General features: G+C 41.2%; 1 protein-coding gene across 1 annotated transcript in view; it reads right to left on the reverse strand.

Annotated features, from left to right (window-relative positions):
- LOC145422912 (NACHT, LRR and PYD domains-containing protein 12-like) overlaps positions 1-26,017 on the reverse strand; it is a 39,800-nt gene that overhangs the window by 9,873 nt on the left and 3,910 nt on the right. The window contains exons 4-7 of the mRNA XM_080294895.1: positions 24,824-24,997; positions 22,742-22,921; positions 20,103-20,279; positions 3,071-3,244 (exon numbers count right to left, since the gene is read on the reverse strand). Of these exons, the coding sequence (XP_080151021.1) occupies positions 3,071-3,244; positions 20,103-20,279; positions 22,742-22,921; positions 24,824-24,997 (705 nt within the window). The remainder of the gene's footprint in view (positions 1-3,070; positions 3,245-20,102; positions 20,280-22,741; positions 22,922-24,823; positions 24,998-26,017) is intronic.

Genomic DNA, 26,017 nt, shown 5'->3' on the forward strand with positions numbered 1-26,017 from the left:
CCCCAAGAAGGGACCGGTCCCATCCAACTACCGACCAATAACCCGCCTCAGTACTACATGGAAGCTCCTGTCAGGCATCATATCGGCTAAGATGAACAGGCACATGGGTCAATACATGAGCGGGGCACAGAAAGGGATTGGCAAGAATACCAGAGGCACAAAACACCAGCTACTGGTAGAAAGGACAGTCAGCCGAGACTGCAAGACCAGACTGACCAACATTTGCACTGCCTGGATTGATTACAAGAAGGCCTATGACTCAATGCCCCACAGCTGGATACTGGAATGCCTAGAATTATACAAGATCAACAGGACCCTAAGAGCCTTCATCAGGAACTCAATGGGGATGTGGCATACAACACTAGAGGCCAACTCCAAGCCCATAGAACAAGTCACCATCAAGTGCGGGATCTACCAAGGAGATGCTCTGTCCCCACTGCTGTTCTGCATAGGCCTGAACCCCCTCAGTGAGATCATTAACAAGACTGGCTACAGATACCGACTACGGAACGGAAAAGTTGTCAGCCACCTCCTATACATGGATGACATCAAGCTGTATGCCAAGAGTGAACGAGACATCGATTCACTGATCCACACTACCAGGCTATACAGCAATGACATTGGACTGTCGTTCGGGCTGGAGAAGTGTAGTCGGATGGTAACAAAGAGAGGGAAGGTAGTCAGAACTGAGGGGATCGAACTACCAGAAAGCAACATTGCAGACATACAGGACAGTTACAAGTACCTGGGGATCCCGCATGTGAATGGGAACCATGAAGAGGCCGCTAGGAAAGCTGCAACCACCAAGTACCTGCAAAGGGTCAGGCAAGTCCTGAGGAGTCAGCTGAACGGTAATAACAAGATCCGGGCCATCAACACCTACGCCCTGCCCGTGATCAGGTACCCTGCTGGGCTGGCCTAAGGAGGAGATAGAAGCCACTGACATAAAGTCAAGAAAGCTCCTTACCATGCATGGAGGGTTTCACCCCAAGTCCAGCATCCTGAGCAGTCTGATGGCCTGATGGAAAAAGCTGTCTCTTAGTCTGCTGGTACGGGACCGGATACTTCAGAACCTTCTTCCCGATGGAAGTAGTCTGAAGAGTTTATGGCTGGGGTGACTGGAGTCTTTGATGATCCTCCCCGCTTTCCTCAGGCACCGCTTCCTGTGGATGTCTTGGAGGGAGGGAAGCTCACCTCCAATTATCCATTCAGAGCACCGCATTACTCTCTGGAGAGCTTTGCAGTTGCAAGCGGTGCTGTTGCCATAACAGGCGGTGATGCATCCAGTGAGGATCCTCTCAATGGCACAGCGATAGAAGGTCCTGAGGATGCGGGGGCTCATGCCAAATCTTTTCAGTCTCCTCAGAAAGAAGAGGCGCTGCTGCGCCTTCTTCACTGTTTTGTTTATGTGTACTGACCACGTAAGATCCTCAGCCAGATGTACACCAAGGAAGCGGAAGCTGCTCACTCTCTCCACAGCAGTGCCGTTGATGGTGATGGGGGTGTGTAGTTCTCTGCACCTCCGGAAGTCCAATATCAACTCCTTCGTCTTCGCGACGTTTAGGGTGAGATGGTTGTCTTGACACCAGTGGGTCAGGGCGCTGACCTCCTCCCTGTAAGCAGTCTCATCACCTTTGGTGATAAGACCCACCACTGTAGTGTCATCCGCAAACTTCACAATGATGTTGGAGTTGTTAGTGGCCATGCAGTCAGCACCACAGTCCAGGATGAGACAAGAAACCTCCACAAAGATGGCCCCAACTGACAGCATGCTCAGTGAATACCTCAGGCAGAAGAAATCCAAGAAAGAGGAGGAAGGCGAGGAACCATCATGGAAGGACAGGCCCCTGTCCGGTATGTACCAATGGCAGATAGCGGAGGTGGCTGATATCCAGAAATCCTACCAGTGGCTGGACAAAGCTGGACTGAAAGACAGCACAGAGGCACTAATCATGGCAGCACAGGAATAAGCACTGAGCACAAGATCCATAGAGGCTGGGGTCTATCACACCAGGCAAGACCCCAGGTGCAGGCTGTGTAAAGATACCCCAGAGACAATCCAGCACATAACAGCAGGGTGCAAGATGCTAGCAGGCAAGGCATACAGTACATGGAACGCCATAACCAAGTGGCCGGCGTAGTGTACAGGAACATCTGTGCCGAGTATAACCTGGAAGTCCCGAGGTCAAAATGGGAGATGCCCCCCAAGGGTGATGGAGAATGACCGAGCTAAGATCCTGTGGGACTTCCAGATACAGACGGACAAAATGGTGGTGGCTAACCAACCGGACATAGTGGTGGTAGATAAACAGAAGAAGACGGCCATAGTGATCGATGTAACGGTTCAGAGAAGAGCTTGAGAAGATGTGGAGGGTGAAGGTCCCAGTGGTAATCGGAGCACTAGGTGCAGTGACTCCCAACCTAGGCGAATGGCTCCAGCCGATCCCGGGAACTACATCGGAGATCTCTGTCCAGAAGAGCGCAGTCCTGGGAACAGCTAAGATACTGCGCAGGACCCTCAAGCTCCCAGGCCTCTGGTAGAGGACCCGAGCTTGAAGGATAAACCGCCCGCAGGGGTGAGCTGGGTGTCATTTACACCCAGCTATATACACACACATATATACACCTATATACATTATTGTACAGGTCTGTCCACGCTGAGCTCTTTAGGAACCCCAACAATCCAGATGTGATGGTTCCAGCTGTTAACTGGAGGAATTCCATCCAAACATCTGCTCGCACTAAATTCTTCCTCACCTACAGACTGTGTTCTTCACTGCTTTAAACTTGGACATGAATGCAGTCATTGGTCTTCGTGCTGCTTTGTTCAGAGAGCTGATTGGCTGTTGACAGTGTTTGATCAGAGCATGTCAGCCGTTACTATGGTGACCATAAAGGTCAGAAACAGGAAGTGTTTGTGTCCAATCCTGAAGCCTGTCACCATTCTCCTCTCACAGCTTCACTGAGAAGCTGCAGCTTTACAGGAAACACTGGATCTTTGTTTCATACTGACTGTGTTTAGTACAATAATGCTGACAGCACCACCCACTCACTCCAACACTCTACTGACCTCAGAATCTCCAGTCTATAGTCTGGACGCTTCTTAAGATCCCTCAGCTGCTTCACATCTGGATCCTGCAGCTTGTTTCCCCACAGGTCCAGCTCTCTTAGATGGGAGGGGTTGGACTTCAGTGCTGCTGCCAGATAATCACAGCTGATCTCTGACAAACAACAGTTCTTCAATCTGTATAAAGAATGAAAGATGTAAGTTTATTAAACAAAGTGTGTGCTTGAAATTATTCAGTGTTTCATAATCTGTTCAGAGCTGAAGTTTGGTAGATAGCTATGACAGGCTAATCCCATCCAGCAGCTGTATTCTATCTGTAAGCTGATCCCTGCTGAGCCAAAGCACAGGCACTTTTTAATATACAAATTACAACCTTTAATGTCTGTGAAGGTTCTCAGTCATCCAGGTCATCGTAGTCAAAGGAGCTTGCAAAGAAAAGCGTCTGGACTTCTTTAAGTTGCTTAAAGACGCTTTTCTTTGCAAGCTCCTTTGACTACAACCTTTAATAGAAACCTAAACATACTTTATGTGCCACAGACTGCTCCCAAACACGAGGGGGCAAATAATATGTCTAAAACACTTAAGTTGGCTTTATTAAACGTTAGATCTTTAGCTAGGAAAACATTTTAAATTAATGATTTAATCACTGAGCACAGCCTTGATTTTATGTTTTTAACTGAAACTTGGTTGGACCAAAGTAACAGTGGAGCTGTTCTTAACGAGACGACCCCTCCTAACTACAGTTTTATCAGTGAGGCCAGGGTGAGCAGGACAGGAGGAGGGTTTTTATCAAAAACCCCAAAAGTTATAACATAATCCTAAAACCCATTTCAAATTAAACCTTAAATCCCTCTCTTTGACACATCTCATGTGTCAAACTCAAAATGCTTCACCCAAGCTTAGGAAATTAAAAGAAAAAGGTTAGTCATATCATCTCTCCAAACAGCTCAGCCATCCTCCTCTCAGGTATATCTGCTCCGGCCCTGCAAACCTGTGTTTAAGGAATGAAATCAATTTAATCATCATGTCACATCTTTTCGAAATCCTGGCTCCATCCACAACCTGCATCCTTGGAACTTCCTAAAAACAAAACCTGAACTTCACATTTAATAGTCAGTTTTCCCCACTTATGATCCAATCTGTGTTATAAAAAATTACCTTAAAACAGAACAGTTATCAGTCATGTGTTTCTTCAGTAGGGCTGCCACAAACGATTATTTTGATAGTCGACTAGTCACCGATTATTTTTGCGATTAGTCGACTAATCAGATCATCATCCATTGGACGTAAAACGTACAGCTTATTGCACCAGCAGCATCTGCTCTTATATAACCATCATTAGCTTACAGCTTTAAGTGTTTCAGGTCTGTGCTAACTAAAAATAAAGACAAGATGATAGTTTATTAAATTTTAATGAAATCTGCAGATTGTTTCGGTGAAGTTTAATAAACTTCTTGCTATCTAAAATATAACAGGACACCGGAGTAAATTCTCGAGCATCTCACACTTCTGATAATCAGTTGTGTGCTTGACGTTTATTCAGCTGTGTAAAAACTATAACTTTAATCTCAGCCAAACCGATTTACTCAGGAACAAATAAAATACTAAAAAAAGCCAAACAACAACGTTTTTAAGTTATCTAAGTGACTCATATGTTTAACCTGAGTAGCGAAAGACGGCGGTGGGTTTGAAAACGATTTGCCGGGAGTCCGGTGTTCTCACGGCTCTAGTGAGCCTAGCCCCCGGCTAACTATCGAGCTAGTGGGTAACAGACGTCTCCGAAAACGTCGGAGCGCTTTTGAAAATATGCGGTGTCTTGATAAACTGAGCAGATATTTGAGGTTTACACAGCTACATTCTCGCCTGAAAATATGTTAAACGTTTATTTTGTGACCCAGAAAGAATAATAAGAGTAATATTAAAACTAACTAGCTGCCGCCATTGTTGTAAACTGAGCTGGGCTGCACTATGAATTCTGGGACACTGCTTCTTCTTCTTCGGGGTTTAACGGCAGCTGGCATCCTTGTACATGCAGTGCTGCCATCTTCTGTTTCAATCCGTTATTACACTCTTAAATCCTACTACTTATTCCTGCGTCTTTTGTGATCTTACAAAGCTTCAAACGATGCGTCGACTATTAAATCAGTCGTCGACGATTTTGATAGTCGACGTAATCGTGACTAGTCGACTAATCGTGGCAGCCCTATTCTTCAGTTAATGGTAACATGGGTTATATCAAAAATGTTTCCCGTTTAGCATTTGGCATGCTCCCACCCATATAATGTAATACCATAATCTAACCCCAGTCAATAAAATAGAAATTTCTCAAAGCAAACATCAGCAACCCAAAATCAGCATCCCCAAAATTAAGTCTTCCACTCCTCCTGCTTATGGCAAAAAGCAAAGCAAATTATACCCTTTCTATTGCTGGCATGGCAAATTGTTTGTCCACATTTATTCATCCCAACTTTGGTCCAGTCACACAAATTCACTCACATGCATTCACACCAGGTATTGCTAATAGTGGAGACTCCCGCGCAAATAATCAGATTCTCCACTCTCAGCAAAATGAGCTCATTCATTTGTTTTATTTTGTTTTTAGGAAAATGGTTCTTTATGCTTTTAGACTGGATTGGCTCGCGGTCCAACCTTTTAGACAGAGACTTAGCCTTCTCCTCAGCCAATTGTAATCTGGAAAGCCCACCTTATACTCGTTTTCCCGAAAATTTTCAGCGCTGTTAATTCACCCCCCTTCAGGCCTGCTTAGAACAAAAATGAGAAAAAAAAGAGCTGATTATTAGCTCATCACAGCACAAAACAAAATCACCTGACAGGTTTTCTCTAAGTGCACTGTTACAAAAATAATGGGCCCAATTCTAGACATGTCCATGTTTAATAAAACTCCCTCTATTAAAAAAAGCAAAAAACAAAACAAAAACCTAACTGACAGAATCAACCCATCACTACAACAACAACAACCTCAAACACGCAGGACCTGTCATGGTCCTGTCACATCAACACCGTGGTGAAAAAGGCCCGTCAGCGTCTTTACCGCCTCAGACGCTTGAGAGACTTCCAACTGCCCTCCAAGGTGCTCAGGAACTTTTACTCCTGCACCATAGAGAGCATCCTGACGGGAAACATCTTAACCTGGTTCGGGAACAGCACCATGCAGGACAGACGAGCTCTACAGAGGGTTGTGCGGTCAGCTGAGCGCACCATCCGCTCCGAGCTCCCTGACCTGCACTCAATCTACAGCAGGCGGTGCTGGACCAAGGCCAGGGAGATCGTGAAGGACCTCAGCCATCCCAACAACAGACTGTTCTCTCTGCTGAGGTCAGGAAAGCGATTCCGCTCCCTGAAGACCAACACAGAGAGACTGAGGAGGAGCTTCTTCCCGCAAGAGATACGGTCTCTCAATCACACCACCACACAGTACTGACCCACACATACAGTTCTTACACACACTGGACATTCTGGACATTGTTTTCACTTCATCACTTAAATCACGCTGCTGTTATTGTGTATATGCTGCTGTTATTGTGTATATATTTATTTATATTTCTTCATACATTCTTATATAGTTCTATATTGTGTATTTTGTTGTACGGTTGTTTTATTTTCAACTTTAATTTATATATCTTATCTTATTCTCCCAGTTAAATTTACCCTTCATTCTAATTTGTGTTGTACAGTTATTTCATTTTTAACCTTAATTTATATTTTATTCCTTCCTAGTTAAATTTACCCTTTTTAATTTTTCATATTTATTTCCTATCTTATTCATAGCCTTTTCCTTTGTTTTCTTTAGGTCACGAGCAGTTGTCCAAGCATTTCACTACATATCGTACTGTGTATGACTGTGTACGTGACGAATAAAAGTTGAATTTGAATTTGATCTTAAACACACAAAAGTTTTGCCACCAGAGTCCTGACACTCCCAGGTCAACTGACATAATTTCACCTCCTCAGTACACCGAAAATCTTGTTAAAACCACACAAGTTGCACACAACAATCGCCCCCTTTAAGCACTTTAACATACTTAGATTCAGCATAAGATATAAACCCATTACAACAACGTATCATCACTAAACTATAAATTTCCTATCCAAATCTGCACTTCTGAACAGACCTGACCACTAAATTTATTTAACCTGTTACTTTACCATTATATTTCATCAAGTAATCCTCCTCAGTCACTGCTCTGCTTCCTCAACTGAAAGCCTCAGTCACACAGACACACAGGAAGCTTCTTCGTCACCACTCACTCCAGCTAATTTGCATACTGAGTCATATCTCAACAAGTTACCGTGACAAGAGAAATACATGTTTAAACCTTACCACATTATTGAATTGTTTTCATTTTCTTTCTATACTAATCACTCAGTACAAGAGCACTCATAAGTCACTCTTATAAAACTACTTTAATCGCTTTTCTTTTTTCCATAACTCACTCCCTTTGTCATATAGCTTCTTTGAGTTATTCCTCAACTTCAAGCTTTAAGTGTATTTTATTAAACATTCACACCATTTTAACACTCATACAAGTAGCAAGCTGATTTTCATTGCGTATGTTTGTGTTCTTAGCCAGGTTTAATCAATGTTCAGTTCAGTTCTTTTTTATTTCAAACATATACATTCACCAGCGTTTCATAAAATCATTCCATGCAGTTGTTTGAAAAGGAGTAGGCAGAAGTATATACTTATTTAGTCCTACCCCCTCAGGTTTACATCCTCATCATCTAAATTTGAACAACAAAAACGTATACAACGCCTTCAACTTAGAACATAACATCACAAAAAAAATTTTTTCTCATGTTCAACTAAACTATATTTAGATTTGCTAATTTGCAGAAGAAAATAAACATTAGTTTGACTGCTGTCTTGGGTTAATTGCATTTTCTTCATTCTTATACTTATTTAAAATTTCTTTTTTGAGTTTTATTTTAAACTGGTTTATATCACTACTGACCTTTATTTCTTCTTCTAACTCATTCCAGAATTTAACTCCCGCTATTGAAATAGACATCCTTTTCAATGTTGTTCTTACTACTCTTTGTAATTTTAAATTCCACTTCCCTCTAAAATTGTACCTCCCTTCTCTTTCTAAGAACCATTTACTTATTTTGATTGGGAGCATCCCTTTCCTTGCCTTATATATTATTTGCACTGTTTTAAACTTCACCAGATCCTAGAATTTTATAGCTTGTGTCCTAATAAAGAGTGCGTTTGTGTGAGCCCTATACCCCTCCTGATTTATTAGTCTAATGGCCCTTTTCTGCATTATGATTATAGTCTGAATATTACTTTTATATGTATTTAACCTAACCTCTACACAATAACTCATGTATGGTAACAGCAAAGCACAATATAACATATACAATGTTTTGTTTAATAAACTCACATCTTTCTTTTGTTTAATGTCTATGCATTAATCTTCATGAGCTTGTCCTTTTAAGGTTAATGCATTTTCTGCTTGTGTATGTGATTTTGCATATGTTGCTTTTTGCAGTGTTTCAGACTCCTTCACAATTCTCCACTTAAACAGTCAGTTTTCTCGTTCCCCGATTTGCTAACCCAAATTTTGATTTCCCACCTGAAATAACAGCGTTCCTGGTCCTCAGCCAGAAGTTAGAGCTTGCTTGTCAGGTTCATGGACACATGGCGCTGTGAACAATTCAACCAGAAACTTGCCTTAACATGTCCAGTGATGTTAACCTATAACTTTCTTCCGACCGCTGCATGTGGAGAATTGATCCAGGTCTGCTTTGCCCCTGAAGAAACACACTTGAGACATTTTCATTATTATCATGAGTGCTTAAACGACCAGTTTCTCTCTCTCTGGTCAGAAATACCTACTTATGTCATGTATGTAAGCGTGTTCTTCCTTGCATTTTTATGTATTCATGTTAATGTTTAGTAAGTGTAAGCTGCTTTCTTCATTGCATTGGTATGTTATAATCAGGTTTAATTCATGCATCTATTCACTGAGTTCTGAATTCAAACTATCTCACTTCTGGTTCCTTCCAAAAATAATTTCACATGTAACAATTTGTGTATATGTGTTTTCTATTCATTAATGTAATTGTCAGTTATTTTCTCTCTTCATTTTACCTTCTTTTTGTTTACCTCTTTGTTTGTGACGTGGACATCCCTAAACCATCATGAGTTCAGGCTTCAATTTCAACCCAATTATATCCTATAGTCTCGCAGTCGAACTCGTCCTGGCTTCACCTCTGACTGGTCCCTGTCCCTCTTTTCACAGTGACCTGTGTGGCGTTAAAATATCCAACAACACAGTCTGTTTCTTCTTCTCCTTTGATCTTCTCAGTCTTCTCTTTCAAGATTACTCCAAGCATGGCAAAAGTGTCCAGTGCTTTTCCACAGTTCTTTATCCCACTGTTCAACTGCCCAGCCTGTAATTCACAGTGCATGTTTTCATCACGTGGTTCCTTACATGCTGCTGCTGGTGTCATCAGTTGTCGTCAGTGTTAATAGTTCAGTTGCACTGTCTTTTGTCTGCTGTTAAGTCTTCAAGTCCACGATGTTCTGTTGGTCTTCATCAGGAGATTAACTGTCCTTTGGGCTTCTTCTCAGGATGGGGACAAAGTGAGGTCAAGCGGTAAAATTTTAGCCAAAACCTTGCCTGTTTTTCCCCAATTCTGTTAATCTATCCTTTTGCCGCTGTACTCAAGGTTCCAGGTTGAGAGAAGTCCACCTGTATTGACACACTAAAGCATACAATTAATATCCTTTTCATTTCTTTTCTTAAAACCTCCATTTGCTTCATATGCCTAGAGTTTAACTCGTCTGTCTCTCTTCTCTGGGTACACACTTGTCACAGTGAGTTTCCCTTTTATGGGCATGCAGTTCCTGTCACACACACACACACCTTCCTGTCACACACACAGCTCCTCAGAGCCATATTTTCTGTTTGCCTTTCCTATTTTTACAGCCTAATCAAACTCTTTAGTTCTACTAAGTCTTGATCTAAAGACAATGCACCCTTATTTCACGCACACACACTTTTAAATATACTAAAATCTTTGCATTTGTCAGCATTCACATCACAGTCTTCAGCGTGCTCAGAGCTCTTTCAGACATCAAAAATCGTCTCACACACACACCGCCTTTTCTCTCAAACTTCCACTTTTTCCACTCACTCTACTATCAACTTTCGTAGTGTTATTATTACTTATTATTTTTGTACAAATCACACCCAATCTCTCAAAACCTACTACTCACAGCATTCACACACCTAAACTGTGCCAGGAGTTGAGGAATATACTCAAAATACGCTTTCCTAAGAGTATTTTAGACATGCTTTTCATAATCAGAAAGAGCAAGTCAAAGAAAAACAATTGAAACCTCTATTAATTCTCACAGCACACACATAAAATGGAAAAAAATAAAACACCAGCATTTATTGCTGAAGAGAGGTTACTACTGAAAGTAATATGTTATGATGCTATACATCCACTACAGCAACTCAAAACTTTATTTATAGTCCTCTAATAAACACAAATGGCATCTTGGACACACGCATTCAACAGTGTTTGCAGCAGTATTTGTAAAACCAACTGTGGTTTAAACAGTTCACTGCTTACTAATTTGCATTTTTCACATTCACACACACACAGTCTCTTTTTATATTACACAGACGTCTTTTAATTACAACTGCAGTATCAGGCCTGACATTTTAACACCTACACAATTTCGACAAATTTACTATAACCGTTTAAACAGACAAACCCCAGGTTTTTTGCGATCAATTCACCAGTATCAGACTAACTGTTTCTGGTCTAATCTCTAACATCCCTAAGTTAATTTAAAAGTCTCCAAGACCCGAGGACGCACCTCTGCTACCCAAAAAAAGTGCAGATAAAGAGACTCAAACTCTTAGCTTATTCCAGGATACCCTGTACCCCACGGTCAAGCCAACCGAACTAACCCTATTCGCCGATAGGTCAAGATCGCGCGTCCGCGACCAGGAGGGGGCGTAAACCCCGGGCTATGCGCTTCCTAGCAGCCGCACTGCCGTTCTTGAAAAATTTATAATACTTTAGAACAACAATCAACACCCAAAACAAGTGTATGACCAACACAGGTCTGACCTGATGACCAATGGGGACTTCAACCCACAAAATAACCAATTCCCTAACTTTCCTACTTGGGACTCCAACCCAATTTCACTGTTTTCCTTTTCCTTGGGACTCCAACCCAGTACTGCAACTTACAAACTTCCATTATTATTACTTCAACTTTCAAACCTCATGAGATTTTTACCAAAATCAAAACAGACATTTACCGGCAATTTTTACTGAATAGACATTTAATTTTATCATCCAAGTCAGCACACTTCGGATAAAATCAACAGGCCTGTGCCTACCTCTTTTATAAAGGCGCCTGTCCACTCAGTTCAATTGCCGGGTCACGCCTGGCCGTCTGACCACCACGGAGCACCAAATTTCTCCATCTACACCTCCAACTCTCTCCCTCCTCAACCACCGGACGAGCCCCCAAATGTTAAGGGTTCAAATATTGAGGAGGGATACAGGAGGAATTCCAAAATAACAACACTGATCCGGCCGGGTGGAGTCAAAGGATGATTTTAATGAACACGCGTGGGAGATGAACACGTTACGCAGACAGCATCGATCTCGCTCGAACAATACACAATCAGTTGTTTTTATACCATCAGGGAAATTTATAACACCCCCTCATGCGTTAAGCAGATACAATATATGCATACGTCAAATCAAAACCACAATGACTTTTAACACAGTTTTAAAAAGCAACATCGCCTCGTCTCCATGCCAGGTGTCTTCCTGTCGCTGCTGGACGCTCGCTTATCATCTGGAACATCAGGCACACATTCTGCAACAAACTGTTCTTTTGCAGGCACAATTTTGCAGTTGCAAGCTTTTACAAAATATTATTTGAACCTTCACCTACTACTGAGTTTAACTGCTGTGTAAGTGTGCAGTGTTGGGGAGTAACGGAATACATGTACCGCCGTTACGTATTTAGAATACAAAATATGAGTAACTGTATTCCGTTACAGTTACCGTTTAAAAAGGTGGTATTCAGAATACAGTTACTTTGTTGAAATAAATGGATTACACTGCGGTACTTTCCTGTTTCATTTTGTCGCGGGTCAGGACTGTTTGGGTTTTGTTTGACAGCTACGTTCTGTTGTTCCAGGCGGCAGCGTTACGGTTGCCATGGTTACAGGGCGACGCTCTCTCTCTTTCTGCGACTGTGTGTTTCCTGGGTGAGAGAGCGCCTTTTCGTTGTTGTTGTTGTGCTAAGCTAACAGGCAGAATGCTACAAGCATAGCTCTAAAGAATGCAGCATCATGGGCAGTATAGTCCGTGTTGCAGGGAGAATGGACTGCCATGCACGTTATGTGTCTGTGAGCGCGAGGAGGGAGAAAAAGGCGAGTGGAAAGGTTGGAGTTGTTGTCGAGGAAAAACGGGAGCTGGAAACATGTAAATATAATAATAACCACTGCAGCCAAGAAGAGTGCCTGACGAGCCCAGTAGTAAGTAAGCTATTAAGACTCGACTGTACACCGTGTTCGTGTTTTCCTCCGAAAACAATAAGTTCCGTTGGAGCAGTCTTTCAACGCCTCTCTCTGTCTCTCGCAAGAAAAATTGACCCACACAACAAAGTAAAGCTATTTTTCGGCTACGAGCCGACAGGGACCCCGCCGTATTAGTCAGAGGTCCCTTTACTACAGTTCGGAGTCGCAGACCTTCAGTAATAGTAATAAATCACACAGCAATAGTACATTCACGTTGTTGTAAAAAGCATGATAATATATTAAGTATTCCAAAGTATTCAGAATACGTTACTGTCATTGAGTAACGTAACGGAATACGTTACAGAATACATTTTGGGGCATGTATTCTGTATTCTGTAACGGAATACATTTTAAAAGTAACCTTCCCAACACTGTAAGTGTGTGTGTCTCTCTCGACCTCACACGAACTTTGTCTTATGAGAAGAGAGGCCAATTCTCATGTGCATAATAACCTAACTGAAACTATATTTGTAATATGTTGAATAAATGTTTTAATCAAGAACCTCTACTAAAAGCTTAATCAAAAGATATAAATGAATAAAAGACAATAACGAATAACCTGGTTATTCAAATAGTATCCTCCCAACAGCTCCTCAAAGTAACTTACACTTAGACTCTGCTTTAGTTTCACTTTCACAAACACGCTCAAAAGCCTGCAGTTTCCTGTCTAGTTTGCACAGAGTGTACTCAGAGTTAGGCCCTTCTTTTATAACCCAACAGAATCAGCACATACACATTTAAGATTATAACAAGCATTCAAAAGCATTTAAGATTATTGATTTAACTCAACAGTTTAAAGTGGTTATAACTGCACCTGTATTAAAGGCTAATTGGGTACCAATATGTTTAAACATCTGAATGCAATATCAATATTAACTATTAATGCAATGGTAATGATGATGATTATTAACAATAGCAGCAAAATATTTCTCTAATCCCTTATTTTTTTTGTTTGTTTGTTTTGTTTCACACATGGTACAGCAGTAATTCATTTCCCATACACAACCTTCCTTTCAATTAAAGTAACACTGTTTCCATGCATGAAAAGGAGTAGGAAGAAGAATAAATTCTTATTGATAACTGCCCCCTATCTGTAATAATACAAGTAGGCAACCAAAATTACACTCTGACAATTTTCTGCACATAACAAAACAAAGCAAACAGAACAATATACTCAACAATGAGCAATACCACTAAATATCAAACTAAAAGGATCATTTTTCTACAATTAAATTCTATTCTTTTCAACTTCTTCATATTGGTTTATCATTTTATTCTTATAGCAGATTTTAAATTGAGAAACATTTATACAACCCTTAAGATGATCACTGAGAGAATTCCTGTTTCTTATGCCTATGACTGTTGGACACATTTGCCTTTGTGTGGTTCGAGCAAACCGGTGCTTAAAATAAAACTTCCTTCTGCCCTCCCCATTTTCTGAACACAATACAAATAAACTTTGTAACTTAAGAGGTAGCGTTTTATTTTTTGCCCTAAACATAATAGTTAAAGTCTGTAATTTCACTATGTCTTCTAGTTTTAATAATTTCGATTTTATAAACAAATTAGTGTGTTCTCTATATTTAACATTATGCATAATTCGAAGCGCTCTCTTCTGTAATAAATATAATGGTTTCATAATACTTTTAGCCAACTCTTTTTTTAACATGTTCAGTATGTGATTTCCATGTTAACTTGTCATCCACTATTACACCCAGAAAACGGAATTCTGTCACTCTTTCAATTAATACTCCCTCTATAGATAGTATTATCTCTTCCTCCTTTACACGGTTTCCAAATATCATAAGCTTTGTTTTTTCCAAATTCAGTGATAACTCATTTACATCAAACCATTATTAAATTTTTTTCATTTCAATAACTATAATTTTAGCCAATTCTTTCAGGTTTTCTCCGGAACAATAAAAATTTGTATCGTCTGCAAACAAAACAAAATTTAACATTTTTGACACATCACAAATGTCATTTATATATAAATTAAAAAGTTTTGGTTCTAAAACAGAACCTTGAGGGACCCCACATTCTATTTTCATTCTATCAGATGAATTGCCTAAACACTGCACATACTGAAACCTATTATCTAAATAGTTGCTTAACCAGTTCAATACTATTCTTCTCACACCATAAGTTCTTAACTTAGAAATCAAGATGGAGTGTTTCAGAGTGTCAAAAGCTTTTTTTAAATCAATGAATACCCATATAGTTTATTTATTATGATGTGTTGCTGATGAAATGTCTTCAATAGTATTCATTAATGCTATTGCTGTTGATCTGTTCCGTCGAAATCCGTACTGACTTTCGTTTAACAGTTGATGTTTCTCAATGAAAGTATCAAATCTTTGTGCAAAGAGTTTTTCAAGCACTTTAGAAAACTGTGATAGCAATGATACTGGTCTATAATTATTAAAACTATGTCTCCTGATTTATAAAGAGGGATAACTTTTGCCACTTTCATTCAGTCAGGAAATACACCCGAATAAAATGAGAGATTAAAAATATAACAGAGGTTTGATTATACAGTCAGTGGATGTCTTGTTTTTAGATTCTGCTACAATAGCTATGATTTCTTTTTCAGTGATTTCCCCTAAAAACATAGACTGTACCACTCTGCTATCTCCTTTCCATTCTGAATCATCCTGTTTTCTAAATAAGACAGGGCTTGCTGTCTTATTTAATTAATCATTTCAATGTAAGCAGCTATCTCCTGGAAGTTTTCAGTCTTTTGAATATGTGGCTTTACAGCTGAAAGCCCCATCCAAAGTTGTGTTTCTTAATGTTTACAGGCCTCCCAAATACTGCACAGACTTTTTTTTTTTTTTAATGATCTCACTGAACTGATGTCTGTGATCTGTGTTGATTTCGACTGTGTAATTATTGTTGGGGATTTTAACATCCATATGGACAACCCTCAGGACAAAGGGACTAAAGACCTGAGTAACACTCTGCTGTAAGCCGCATCATACTTCTTATTATAGAGAGTATAATTAGTATGTAGCCGTAGTTCTAGTTTGCATTATACTGCTGAATTAAAAAGAATGTGAAAATCATTAGATAGGTTTGTATTATCCTATACTGTTGATTTACTGTGAATGAGTTACACTGTCTGTTACGTTCCCCTGAGGGGTCTAGGCGGTGAGGGGGAAGTAACAAAAAGTGTCCGGGTCAGGAAAAAGAGTCAAGGAGGCAAAAGGGTTAAATTAAATAGTTTTATTAAAGCCGCTATCACCACACAGCTCACTAGCTGCAACCACACTAATGGCACTCTGGCCCAGAGCTCACCTTTCCCTGGGCTTAAATACTTTTAATTACTGACAAGAGTCAGCTGCACAAAAGAAAGGTGGCAACTAAGGCAGGAGAGATGGTCGGACATGCCCACACAGACAACTTCAGGAGGCGGCCCTGTTAGGGCCGTAACACCCCCTCCCATAAATACAAACCCGTGGTTTGTCACATGATTATGATAACCAAAGCAACTAATCAAGTCCGTAACCGTTGCATCACCAAATTGCAGGCTTTCCACCTACCAAACCCCATAGCCACGGTTAGGCATTGTCTGCGGAAGTTGCCAACCCCATCTCAAAGGGTTCAAAATACTGACCGAGGGTGGCCGCTGACCCTCAAAACAATGTCCCATGTGATAGCCAGGGCTTTTTTGAGCCATCACATGTGGAGAACACAGCAGGCAGTCAGAAGACCTTACTGCAACAGTTTTCAGACGATTGCTCAGGTCACGGGTACAGGCATGTTGGTTAGTCAGGGGTGCAGGTCTGAGTGGTGGTGTTATACATGATCTGTCCACCTGCAGGTCATTTTGAGAAACCGGGACATTGTCAACCAGCAGCAGCAGCTCTGGGCTAGTTGACCTCTTACACCGATTACAGGGCGCTACTGAGCAATTGTGATCCAAGTTTAGCCTTTTAGTAGGCCTGGCAACCTTGTCGGTTTGAGAACCACGACTGACTTTTCTCAAAGCAGACCCTTTTTGCTTTGAGTGGGCTCTCTTTTTGAGTTTCAACTTCAAACAGTTAGCAACGAGGTGTCCAGGTTTGTGGCAGAAGAAACAAAGCTTCGTTTTGGGTCTTGAAACCACAACTTTTTCAGCCTTGTCAGCTGGCCCACTCTTACTTCTCCAAGATGTACTATGGCACAGAGGGGTATCACATTCTACAGCATTTATTTTATGACTTAGGGTAAACTCACCAGCCAGTGTGGCAGCCTGCTGTAATGTGGAAACCCTTTGCTCACTTAAATAACAAGCAATAGACTCAGGAACAGAGTTTTTAAAGTCCTCCACCAGCATAAGCTCACGTATGGACCCCACATCGTTAACCTGGCTTGCAGAAAACCACCTATCAAAGAGCTTTGCCTTCTCCCTAGCAAAGTCAAGGTAGGACTGACCCTGTGCCAACTCTAAACCTTGAAAATTCTGCCTATAGGCCTCAGGTACAAGTTCATAGGCATGGAGGATAGCACTTTTAATCTTTTCATAAGCTAGGCAGTCATCCCTAGACAGACCAGAACAAACTTCCTGAGCCATACCCGTGAATTTACACAGCAACATCACCCCCCCCCCCCCCCCCCACACACACACACACACACACACGTCTTCAGGCCACTGTAATGCAGTTGCTATGCTTTCAAACACACTGAAGAAGCTCTCGACACTGGATTCACAGAAAACGGGAACCAGGTGGATGTTATTGCCCACAAACGAGCTTCTAGACACCTGTGCACCGATAGCTGCATCATCCATTTTGGGGCCAGAGAAGGGTTAGAAAACACACCCTAATTAAGACACAACCACACCTCTCTGCCAACTCACTCAGACTACCCAATAATTAACCGATTAATGGAAAAATACACAACTTTTACTGACTGACTTACCTCTTGCAGTATACACATTAAACATACACAACTTACCCAGTTCCTAAGCACAACAAAATTTACCTACCCATCTTCTGGAGCGTGCCGGGCTCGAGGCAACTTGAAAGGCAGAACTTCAGCGACCGGATCCCTGAATTGCCTACCCCCAACAGGGAACTAATCCCCGCCCAGGATTACTCCGAAAATAAAAAAGGCAAAATAACAAAAGAGTGCCCGAAGGAAGAACTTAATAAGCTCAGCTGGACACTCACCTAACTTAACTGGGAAGTTGAATCTCTAAAGATGAAAAAAAGCAAGATAATCAAAAACCAATTTAAACTCGAAACTCCCTCTTCAGCAATCCCGAACGAGCCCCCACTTGTTACGTTCCCCTGAGGGGTCTAGGCGGTGAGGGGGAAGTAACAAAAAGTGTCCGGGTCAGGAAAAAGAGTCAAGGAGGAAAAAGGGTTAAATTAAATAGTTTTATTAAAGTAGCTCAACTAAAAGAGACTGACAAGCCGCTATCACTATTTAAGGAAAACAAACAACTCAAGCATTGCTCACTAGCTGCAACCACACAGCTCACTAGCTGCAACCACACTAATGGCACTCTGGCCCAGAGCTCACCTTTCCCTGGGCTTAAATACTTTTAATTACTGACAAGAGTCAGCTGCACAAAAGAAAGGTGGCAACTAAGGCAGGAGAGATGGTCGGACACGCCCACACAGACAACTTCAGGAGGCGGCCCTGCTAGGGCCGTAACACTGTCTCATGACATTTCATACTGCTGAGTTAAGAAGAGAGCACAAAGCACATTCCATAGGAGCTTCACCCCCTTGTTGGAAGCAGATAAACGGGGAGCAGAGGTCATAACTTGGGCGCCGTGTGAGTATTATGACAAGGTGGGGGCCACTAGAGGCTATAAGAGCTTGAGTAACCCTCCACCAGTTTGAGATTTGCTGTGACCCTCTTTATGCATGTCTCCCCATCCGGATGGTATTTGCTCTCTAAGTGTTGAATTGTATGGAATAAAGGATTGTTGATTGAGCATTTATACACCGAGTACTGTCCTTCCTTCAGCCAAAAGATCGAAAGAATTGGGAGGATTTAACAGACCTCCTGACCCACTATGAACCTTCCAGATCCCTCAGATCATCTGGATCCGGTTTTTTAATCAGTTCCCAGAGTCAGAACCAGACACAGAGAAGCTGCATTCAGCTTTTATACTCCATATATGTGGAACAAACTCCCAGAAAGCCTCAGATCAGCTGAAACACTCAGTTTATTTAAATCCAGGTTGAAGACTCACCTGTTCTCAGCTGCATTTGAATAAAGCACCAAATCCACACTTTTAAGCTTAAATTTCAAAACTTACATTTTAACTACTGATTTTATCTACTGTTTTTTTAATCAATTTTAAATCATGCTTTTTATTTGTTTTTGTTTTTGAATGTCTCTATAAAGTACTATGAATCACCTTGTTGTTGAATTGTGCTATATAAATAAACTTGCCTTGCCTATCGGTCAGCATCTGATTATCCTGCTGTTAGCTTCATTCCACAGAAAACTGATAGAAATCCGAATGCAGCCAACAAATGAGTCCTTCATTTCCCCGAATTTGAAGGATGGGTCGGGCGTGTCATTCGTGGCCCACCATATCCCAGAATTCATAGCGCGGCTCAGCCAATTCCAGTTTCCAATAATGGCGGCCGCTACTACATTTTAAAATTACTCTTATTACTCTTTCTGGGTCACAAAATAAACTTTAAACATATTGTCAGACAAGAATGTGGGTGTGTAAACTTCAAATATCTGCTCGGTTTATCAAGATATCGCATATTTGCAATAGTGCTTCGACGTTATCGGAGACATCTGTTACCCACCCGCTTGATAGCAAGCCGGGAGCTCGAGGGTCACTAGAACTGCCAAGAACGGCACATTGTTTTCAGATCATTGCGGACTTTCGCTACTCAGGTTAAACGTAATATGTAAGTCACTTAGATAACCTAAAAATTTTATTGTTTGGCTTTTTTCTGTGTTTTATTTGTAAGTAAATCGGTTTGGCTGAGATTAAAGTTATTAGATTAGATTGAATAAAACTTTATTAATCCATCGGGTGGTTTTTACACAGCTGAATAAACGTCAAAACAGGAAACTGATTAAACAGAAGTGTGAGATGGTTGAGAATTTACGCCAGTGTCCTGTTATATTTTAGATAGCAAGGAGCAGACGGCAGAGTTTATTAAACTCCACCGGGACAGCGGTGACACTAATCAGCAGGCTAGACCGTCCCATTTCACAGCAGTTTACTTCTGGCCTACCTGACCTTCTGAGGACCTGGCCCACGTAGACCGCGAAGGCCGGGTCCTCAGGAGGATGCAGCCCATGAATTTGGACACGACCTTTGTTCTGCTACAGTCAATGGACTAAACCAGAGAAGAAAACAGACTTCACCATGAAGATCCTCAGTGTGGATCAGTTTAATATCAGCCTTATGTCTGCAGTTTAGTGTCAGCACAACTTTCACATCATATTCATCTCAACACAACTAAAACATGAAGACTGACCTCAGAGTTTTAAGTCCACATCCTGGACTCTCCAGGAAACCACACAGATGCTTCACTCCTGAATCCTGCAGCTTGTAGTTGTAACTCAGGTCCAGCTGTCTCAGATGGGAGGGGTTGGACTTCAGTGCTGCTGCCAGATAATCACAGCTGATCTCTGACAAACCACAGCTCTCCAATCTGTATAAAGAATGAAAGATGTAAGTTTATTAGACAAAGTGTGAGCTTGAAATCATTCAGTGTTTCATCATCTGTTCGTACATTTATCATAAAAAGATGAAAAGTTGTCAAGTTTTGCTGTGTGAAAAAAAAAAAAAAAAAAAAAACTGAACAGGAATCCTCAGAGTCCAAAACAAAACAAACTCCCAGTTCAGGAGGCCACAGTGGGACTGTGACACTAGAGCTGCACAAAAAAACTGAAATTTGAAGCTGAAACTGTAAAGCTGTGAGTGAAAGAGCTCCAGTGTCTGTCACATTACATGAAAATTTCTTATTTCCACACTGCCGAAAGGATAATGCTTGTATTTCCTGCTGCTTTTATTGAGCCACACTGTGAAACTGTGCTGAGCCACAGCTGAACAAGCATCCCTGTACAGCAGACACTTACAGCGCATGGCTGCTTCTATTGAACCCTCTGCACAGAGTTTCAGTTTCCTCTTCTGGTCCCAAAGTGCAGAACAACAACGTTTCAAACAGCTTCCTTCAAGCAGCATCAGCCACAGAAATGCAGAGAGAATTCTTTGGATGTCTTTCTTGTGTTGTATGGTGCTGTGTTGGCATATCTGGTGTCTGTGTTGCTTAGTAAGGATGGATCACTCATCTGCTGCAGCCCCAGATAAACAGAGCTGGACCTGAACCTGGTAGCTTCACTTAGAAGACACTTGTGATGGGAACATGTGAGACGTTTTGTGCAGACAAGTGTGGATTTAGAGTCTGGGACGAGGTCTCCACAGTCTTTGCGGAGATCCACATTCTGCATACTGCCTGTGAGAAGCTGGAGACATTTCTCCTCCAAATCCACTGAGCAGCTGCTCGTGGTGGTATTAGCTTCATGTGTGTTAGCATTAAGCCTCGGTCACACTCTGCTGTGGACACGGTCACAGCTGGACCCGTGATATCTGAGTCGTCCTTCCTATTAAATGTCTTTGAGGTGAGCTTTGAGCTGCTGCTTGGGGTGCATGTACAGCTGGTTATTGTACTGGAAATGTTCTGCAGACGAGTCCACACGCTCACAACAAAGCTCAGTGTGGACACCGCTGTGCATGCTCCATAAACCGCTACAACGTGTACCTCAGGAATCAGCAGCTCCCACCTCATTTTCTTTGAACAACTATTTTTAGCTGCTACGTTTTTGTGTTTCTGCAGACCTCAGACATCCTGCTGCTCTGGAGAACTGAAGCTCTAAAGGGCTCAGTCTTTATCTCCAAAAAACAAATCTGATCATGGAGACTCACCAGGTCAGCTGATCTGTGGACAGCACCAGAATCATTAACTAAGTGTGAGAGGTGAGCAGTCTTTGGAAGCCTTTACTGTCTGATAGTGATGTTTAAACGATGGCTCAGCAGGATTTGGATCATTATTTTGCTTTTCTTCTATTATTATGTTTAGCTTCTGCTTCACAGATATTCTCTGAGATATTCTGTGAAATGTTTCCCCACTGTTGGACAAACAGTTTCTTCATAAAGGAGATCTCCTGTGGAGTCCATCTGTGATAATATGTTAAACACAGAATTATGATTCATAGGTGAATGTACTGACTTTTAATTAATGATGACAGAACCAGTACATTTAAAGATGTTTAAGTTTGGCTAAAATGAAATGAAAATGAAATCAGAATAAAGTAAGAAAATAATGATGTTAGAGACAGGCCTAACTTAGAACAGCTAATAGCCTGTGGGGCAATCATGGCTCAAGAGTTGGGAGGTCGCCTTGTAATCGGAAAATTGCCAGTTGGAGCCCCGGGTAGGACAGTCTCGGTCCTTGTGTCCTTGGGCAAGGCACTTCACCCGTTGCCTACTGGGTAGATGGGTAGATGACTGGATGTGTAAAGCGCTTTGGGGTCCTTAGGTGCGGTGGCCCCTAGAGACAAAGCACGTGCAAACTCCAAAACACGTGCAAACTCAAAAACACTAGCAAAACTGCATATCTACAGTGCTGGAAGTGCCCATCTCACCACCAACCTCACTGTGTACATTCACTTTCTAACCCTTTGTGAAACAAAGGTTTAAATCTGAGTATTAATCTTTGTTAGTGCAAACACCTCTAATAGGTTACTTTGGCCTTTCCAAGTCATATCTTCAATTGAAGTCTGCACTGCAGGCTTCTAAAACCATCTTAGCTTAACAAGTTTAAGTTTAAGCTTACAATCTAGAGGAGAGCTGCACTAACAGGTGTGACTGATAAGATCTGACCTGCAAGGACACTCATGTTAATTGGTATCAGGATAAGCAGGGAAGACATGGACATTAAGTCTGTCAGGCTGCCCGAGTCCCCTCACACACGTCAGCTCAGAACTCTGCATTATCTACTGATCCCTGATCAGGGATCAGATGTTCTACAAAGAGTAGAACAAGACTTCCTGTATAGGGGTCTGTGGGCCTACCGATCCACAGTGTCAGCACAACTAAAACATGATGACTGACCTCAGAGTTTCGAATCGACATCGTGGATTCTCCAGAAAACCACACAGCTGCTTCACTCCGGAATCATGCAGGTTGTTGTAGTCTCCACTCAGGTCCAGTACTCTGGGATACGATGGGTTGGACTTCAGTGCTGCTGCCAGATAAGCACAGCTGATCTTTGACAAACCACAGTCCTTCAAGCTGTATAAAGAATGAAAGATGTAAGTTTATTAGACAAAGTGTGAGCTTGAAATCATTCAGTGTTTCATCATCTGTTCAGAGCTGAAGAAGGTTCAGAATGTAGAAGTTTAGAAAATGGAAACTCCAAACAGCTGAAGCCAAAAGGAAGCAGCTTCAAACAAACAAGAGAAAAAGCTCTGAATGTTTCACATTAAAGTGAAAAAGTCATGTCTTTCCTTCAAGGGACCACCTTGAAGGCTTCACTTTTAAAGGTGAAGTGTGAAAGAAATGGACATATTTAAAGTCCTACACCTTTTTCCAGTCACATTATTAAAGCAGACAAACTACAAGCTCATTTTCATTCCAACAAGTCATCTTCTGACCTGGACTAACAACACTGGTCTCTATGTGCAGCTGGCTGTGAGACCAGTGCTCAGGGAGCGTCTCCAAAGTGCAACACTGAAAGAACATCACACACTCATTTGTTTCCAGCACTTTCACACAAACATCTAATTTCATTATTTTCACCAAACTCTGTGGATCCTTTATTGGAAATTCAAATGGGATTCAAATTGTTGAGTCAAATTGTTGAATGTTGTCATTGTGCTTCTTAAATTTGTTAAGTTTTAGTTCAAACTATAGGATCAAAGATGTGAGTGAAGTTGCCCCCCCCCTCCTTCTTCAAATTCAACAAAAGTGGTATCAAACGTTTGTGCTACGTTTGTGCTGCAAAAATTTGTTTGTGCCGCTATCATTTTAAAGATATTAATAAAAACATGAGCGCATGCATATATATGTATATATATACACACACATATATATACACACATGTATATATATATATATATACACACACATATATATACACACACATGTATATATATATATATATACACACACATATATATACACACACATGTATATATATATATATATACACACACACATATATATACACACAATGTATATATATATATATATACACACACACATATATATACACACATTGTATATATATATATATATATATATATATATATATATATATATATATATATATATATATATATATATATATATATATATATCTCCAAGGGCTCAGAGAAGAGCTCGAGAGGATGTGGAGGGTGAAGGTAACGGTGGTCCCCGTGGTAATCGGAGCACTAGGTGCGGTGACTCCCAAGCTAGGCGAGTGGCTCCAGCAGATCCCGGGAAAAACATCGGAGATCTCTGTCCAGAAGAGCGCAGTCCTGGGAACAGCTAAGATACTGCGCAGGACCCTCAAGCTCCCAGGCCTCTGGTAGAGGACCCGAGCTTGAAGGATAAACCGCCCGCAGGGGCGTGCTGGGTGTTTTTATATATATATATATATATATATATATATATATATATATATATATATATATATATTTTTTTTTTTTTTTTTTTTTTCCCCTGATAAAATGATGTGACAGGTAGAAGAGAGTAAAGTGGTGGTGTTACAGCCTTTCTCCCCTCTGCTGCCAAGGCTGTTAGTCTCTCCCAAACTCAGCTACAGGACTTCCAAATGAATGAAAGCAGCAGAAGTGGCTTTACAAATGAAAGGAAGAGGAGAAGAAGAGGAGAGGGAGGCCACACTGATGGAGCACAACATGAAGCTGTGGAGGCTGAAAACACTGTCCCGTCAAACATCTCCCCGTCACCACTCCACTTCTGTCAGCCTTTAAATGAACCCTGCTCAATTCTGTCACTTCTATTTGGAGCCAAAGGGAAAAACGGTTGTTCAGTCATTTGGAAAAAACACAACATTTCTGAAAGCACTCAAACTTCTTCACATTTGTCTTCAGACACATCCTGAACATTTAGGAACTAAATAAAGTTTCAAACGTCAATCAAAGACCTGAAATATAGAAAAACAACAACAGCCGCAATCAGTAAACTCACCTCAGAGTCTCCAGTCGACAGTTTGGACTCTCCAGTCCAGCACACAGAAGCTTCACTGCTGAATCCTGCAGCTTGTTTCCACTCATGTCCAGCTCTGTCAGATGGGAGGGGTTGGACTTCAGAGCTGAGGCCACAACTTCACAGTGAGTCTCTGAGAGTCCACACTGAGTCAGTCTGTGATTATAGAAAATATAAAATGTGTTATTATAAAAGCAGAAAATCTGCATTATAAACACAGACTGAAGGTATATGAAGACAAAACAGAGTGAGGTCATAATCTGATGAATCTGCTCTTCACATCTGTGCTTCAGCTCCTCTTACTGTGTTTGACATGACATAATAATTCAGTCTCTCTCAGACCTGCAGACTTTTAATGCCAATATTAGTTTTGCTTTAATCTCCAGATGAAGGAGGAAGATGGTGTCACATTTAGGCTTCCATAATGTCCACAGTCTGTCACTGAGATCTGATCCAGAGTCAGAGTGAAGACACACATTTGGACTGTTTCCTGTTTTGAATCTGACTCCAGAACATTTTGAATAAGTCCAGCTCAGTGAAGAGTTCCAGCTGGAAAGATGATCTCTGTTTGCTACCTGCTGTCAGGTATGACTGTTCACGTCCACACGCAGGAAAAACCTGCTGACTGTTACCAAACGGAGCAGAAATCTCATCACTGGACAATAATGATGAATGAACTCAGAGCTGCTGATATCAGATCTGATTTCAGGGGAACTAAACACAGAAATGATTGGCTCATTTGAGCTTTCTGAGCCATTATCTGCTGGTGTGTCGCTAGTTGGCAGAAAATGATTTGTATTCCTGTTCAGGGCTTCAGTGTTTATGAGTCCAGATCCAGGTGACAGCAAGTCAAAATGATGTTACCTGTCTGTGTCCAGCAGCAGCCTGTATTCACTTTGAATATTGTTATAACCTGACATGGATCAGTTTGTCTTATGATTTTTATGATCTTTATGATTCCAAATCCAAAGTCTTCCTCAGCACCTTCATGCTCACTCATCATGTTTATGCCACTAAACTCTGTGTCTGTAGTTCTGTCTGTAGTCAGAGGAGAAGCTCAGACGGTGACTGCTCTGGATATTTGTCACAGTTTTTAACATTAGAGTTCACTTCACTACAAAGAAGCTTTTCATAGATTCGTATTTCTGTCTTCTACAGTAGCACCTGAATGACCAA

The sequence above is a fragment of the Astatotilapia calliptera genome, chromosome 3 (genome assembly GCF_964374335.1).
Source record: "Astatotilapia calliptera chromosome 3, fAstCal68.1, whole genome shotgun sequence".
Classification (NCBI taxonomy): domain Eukaryota; kingdom Metazoa; phylum Chordata; class Actinopteri; order Cichliformes; family Cichlidae; genus Astatotilapia; species Astatotilapia calliptera.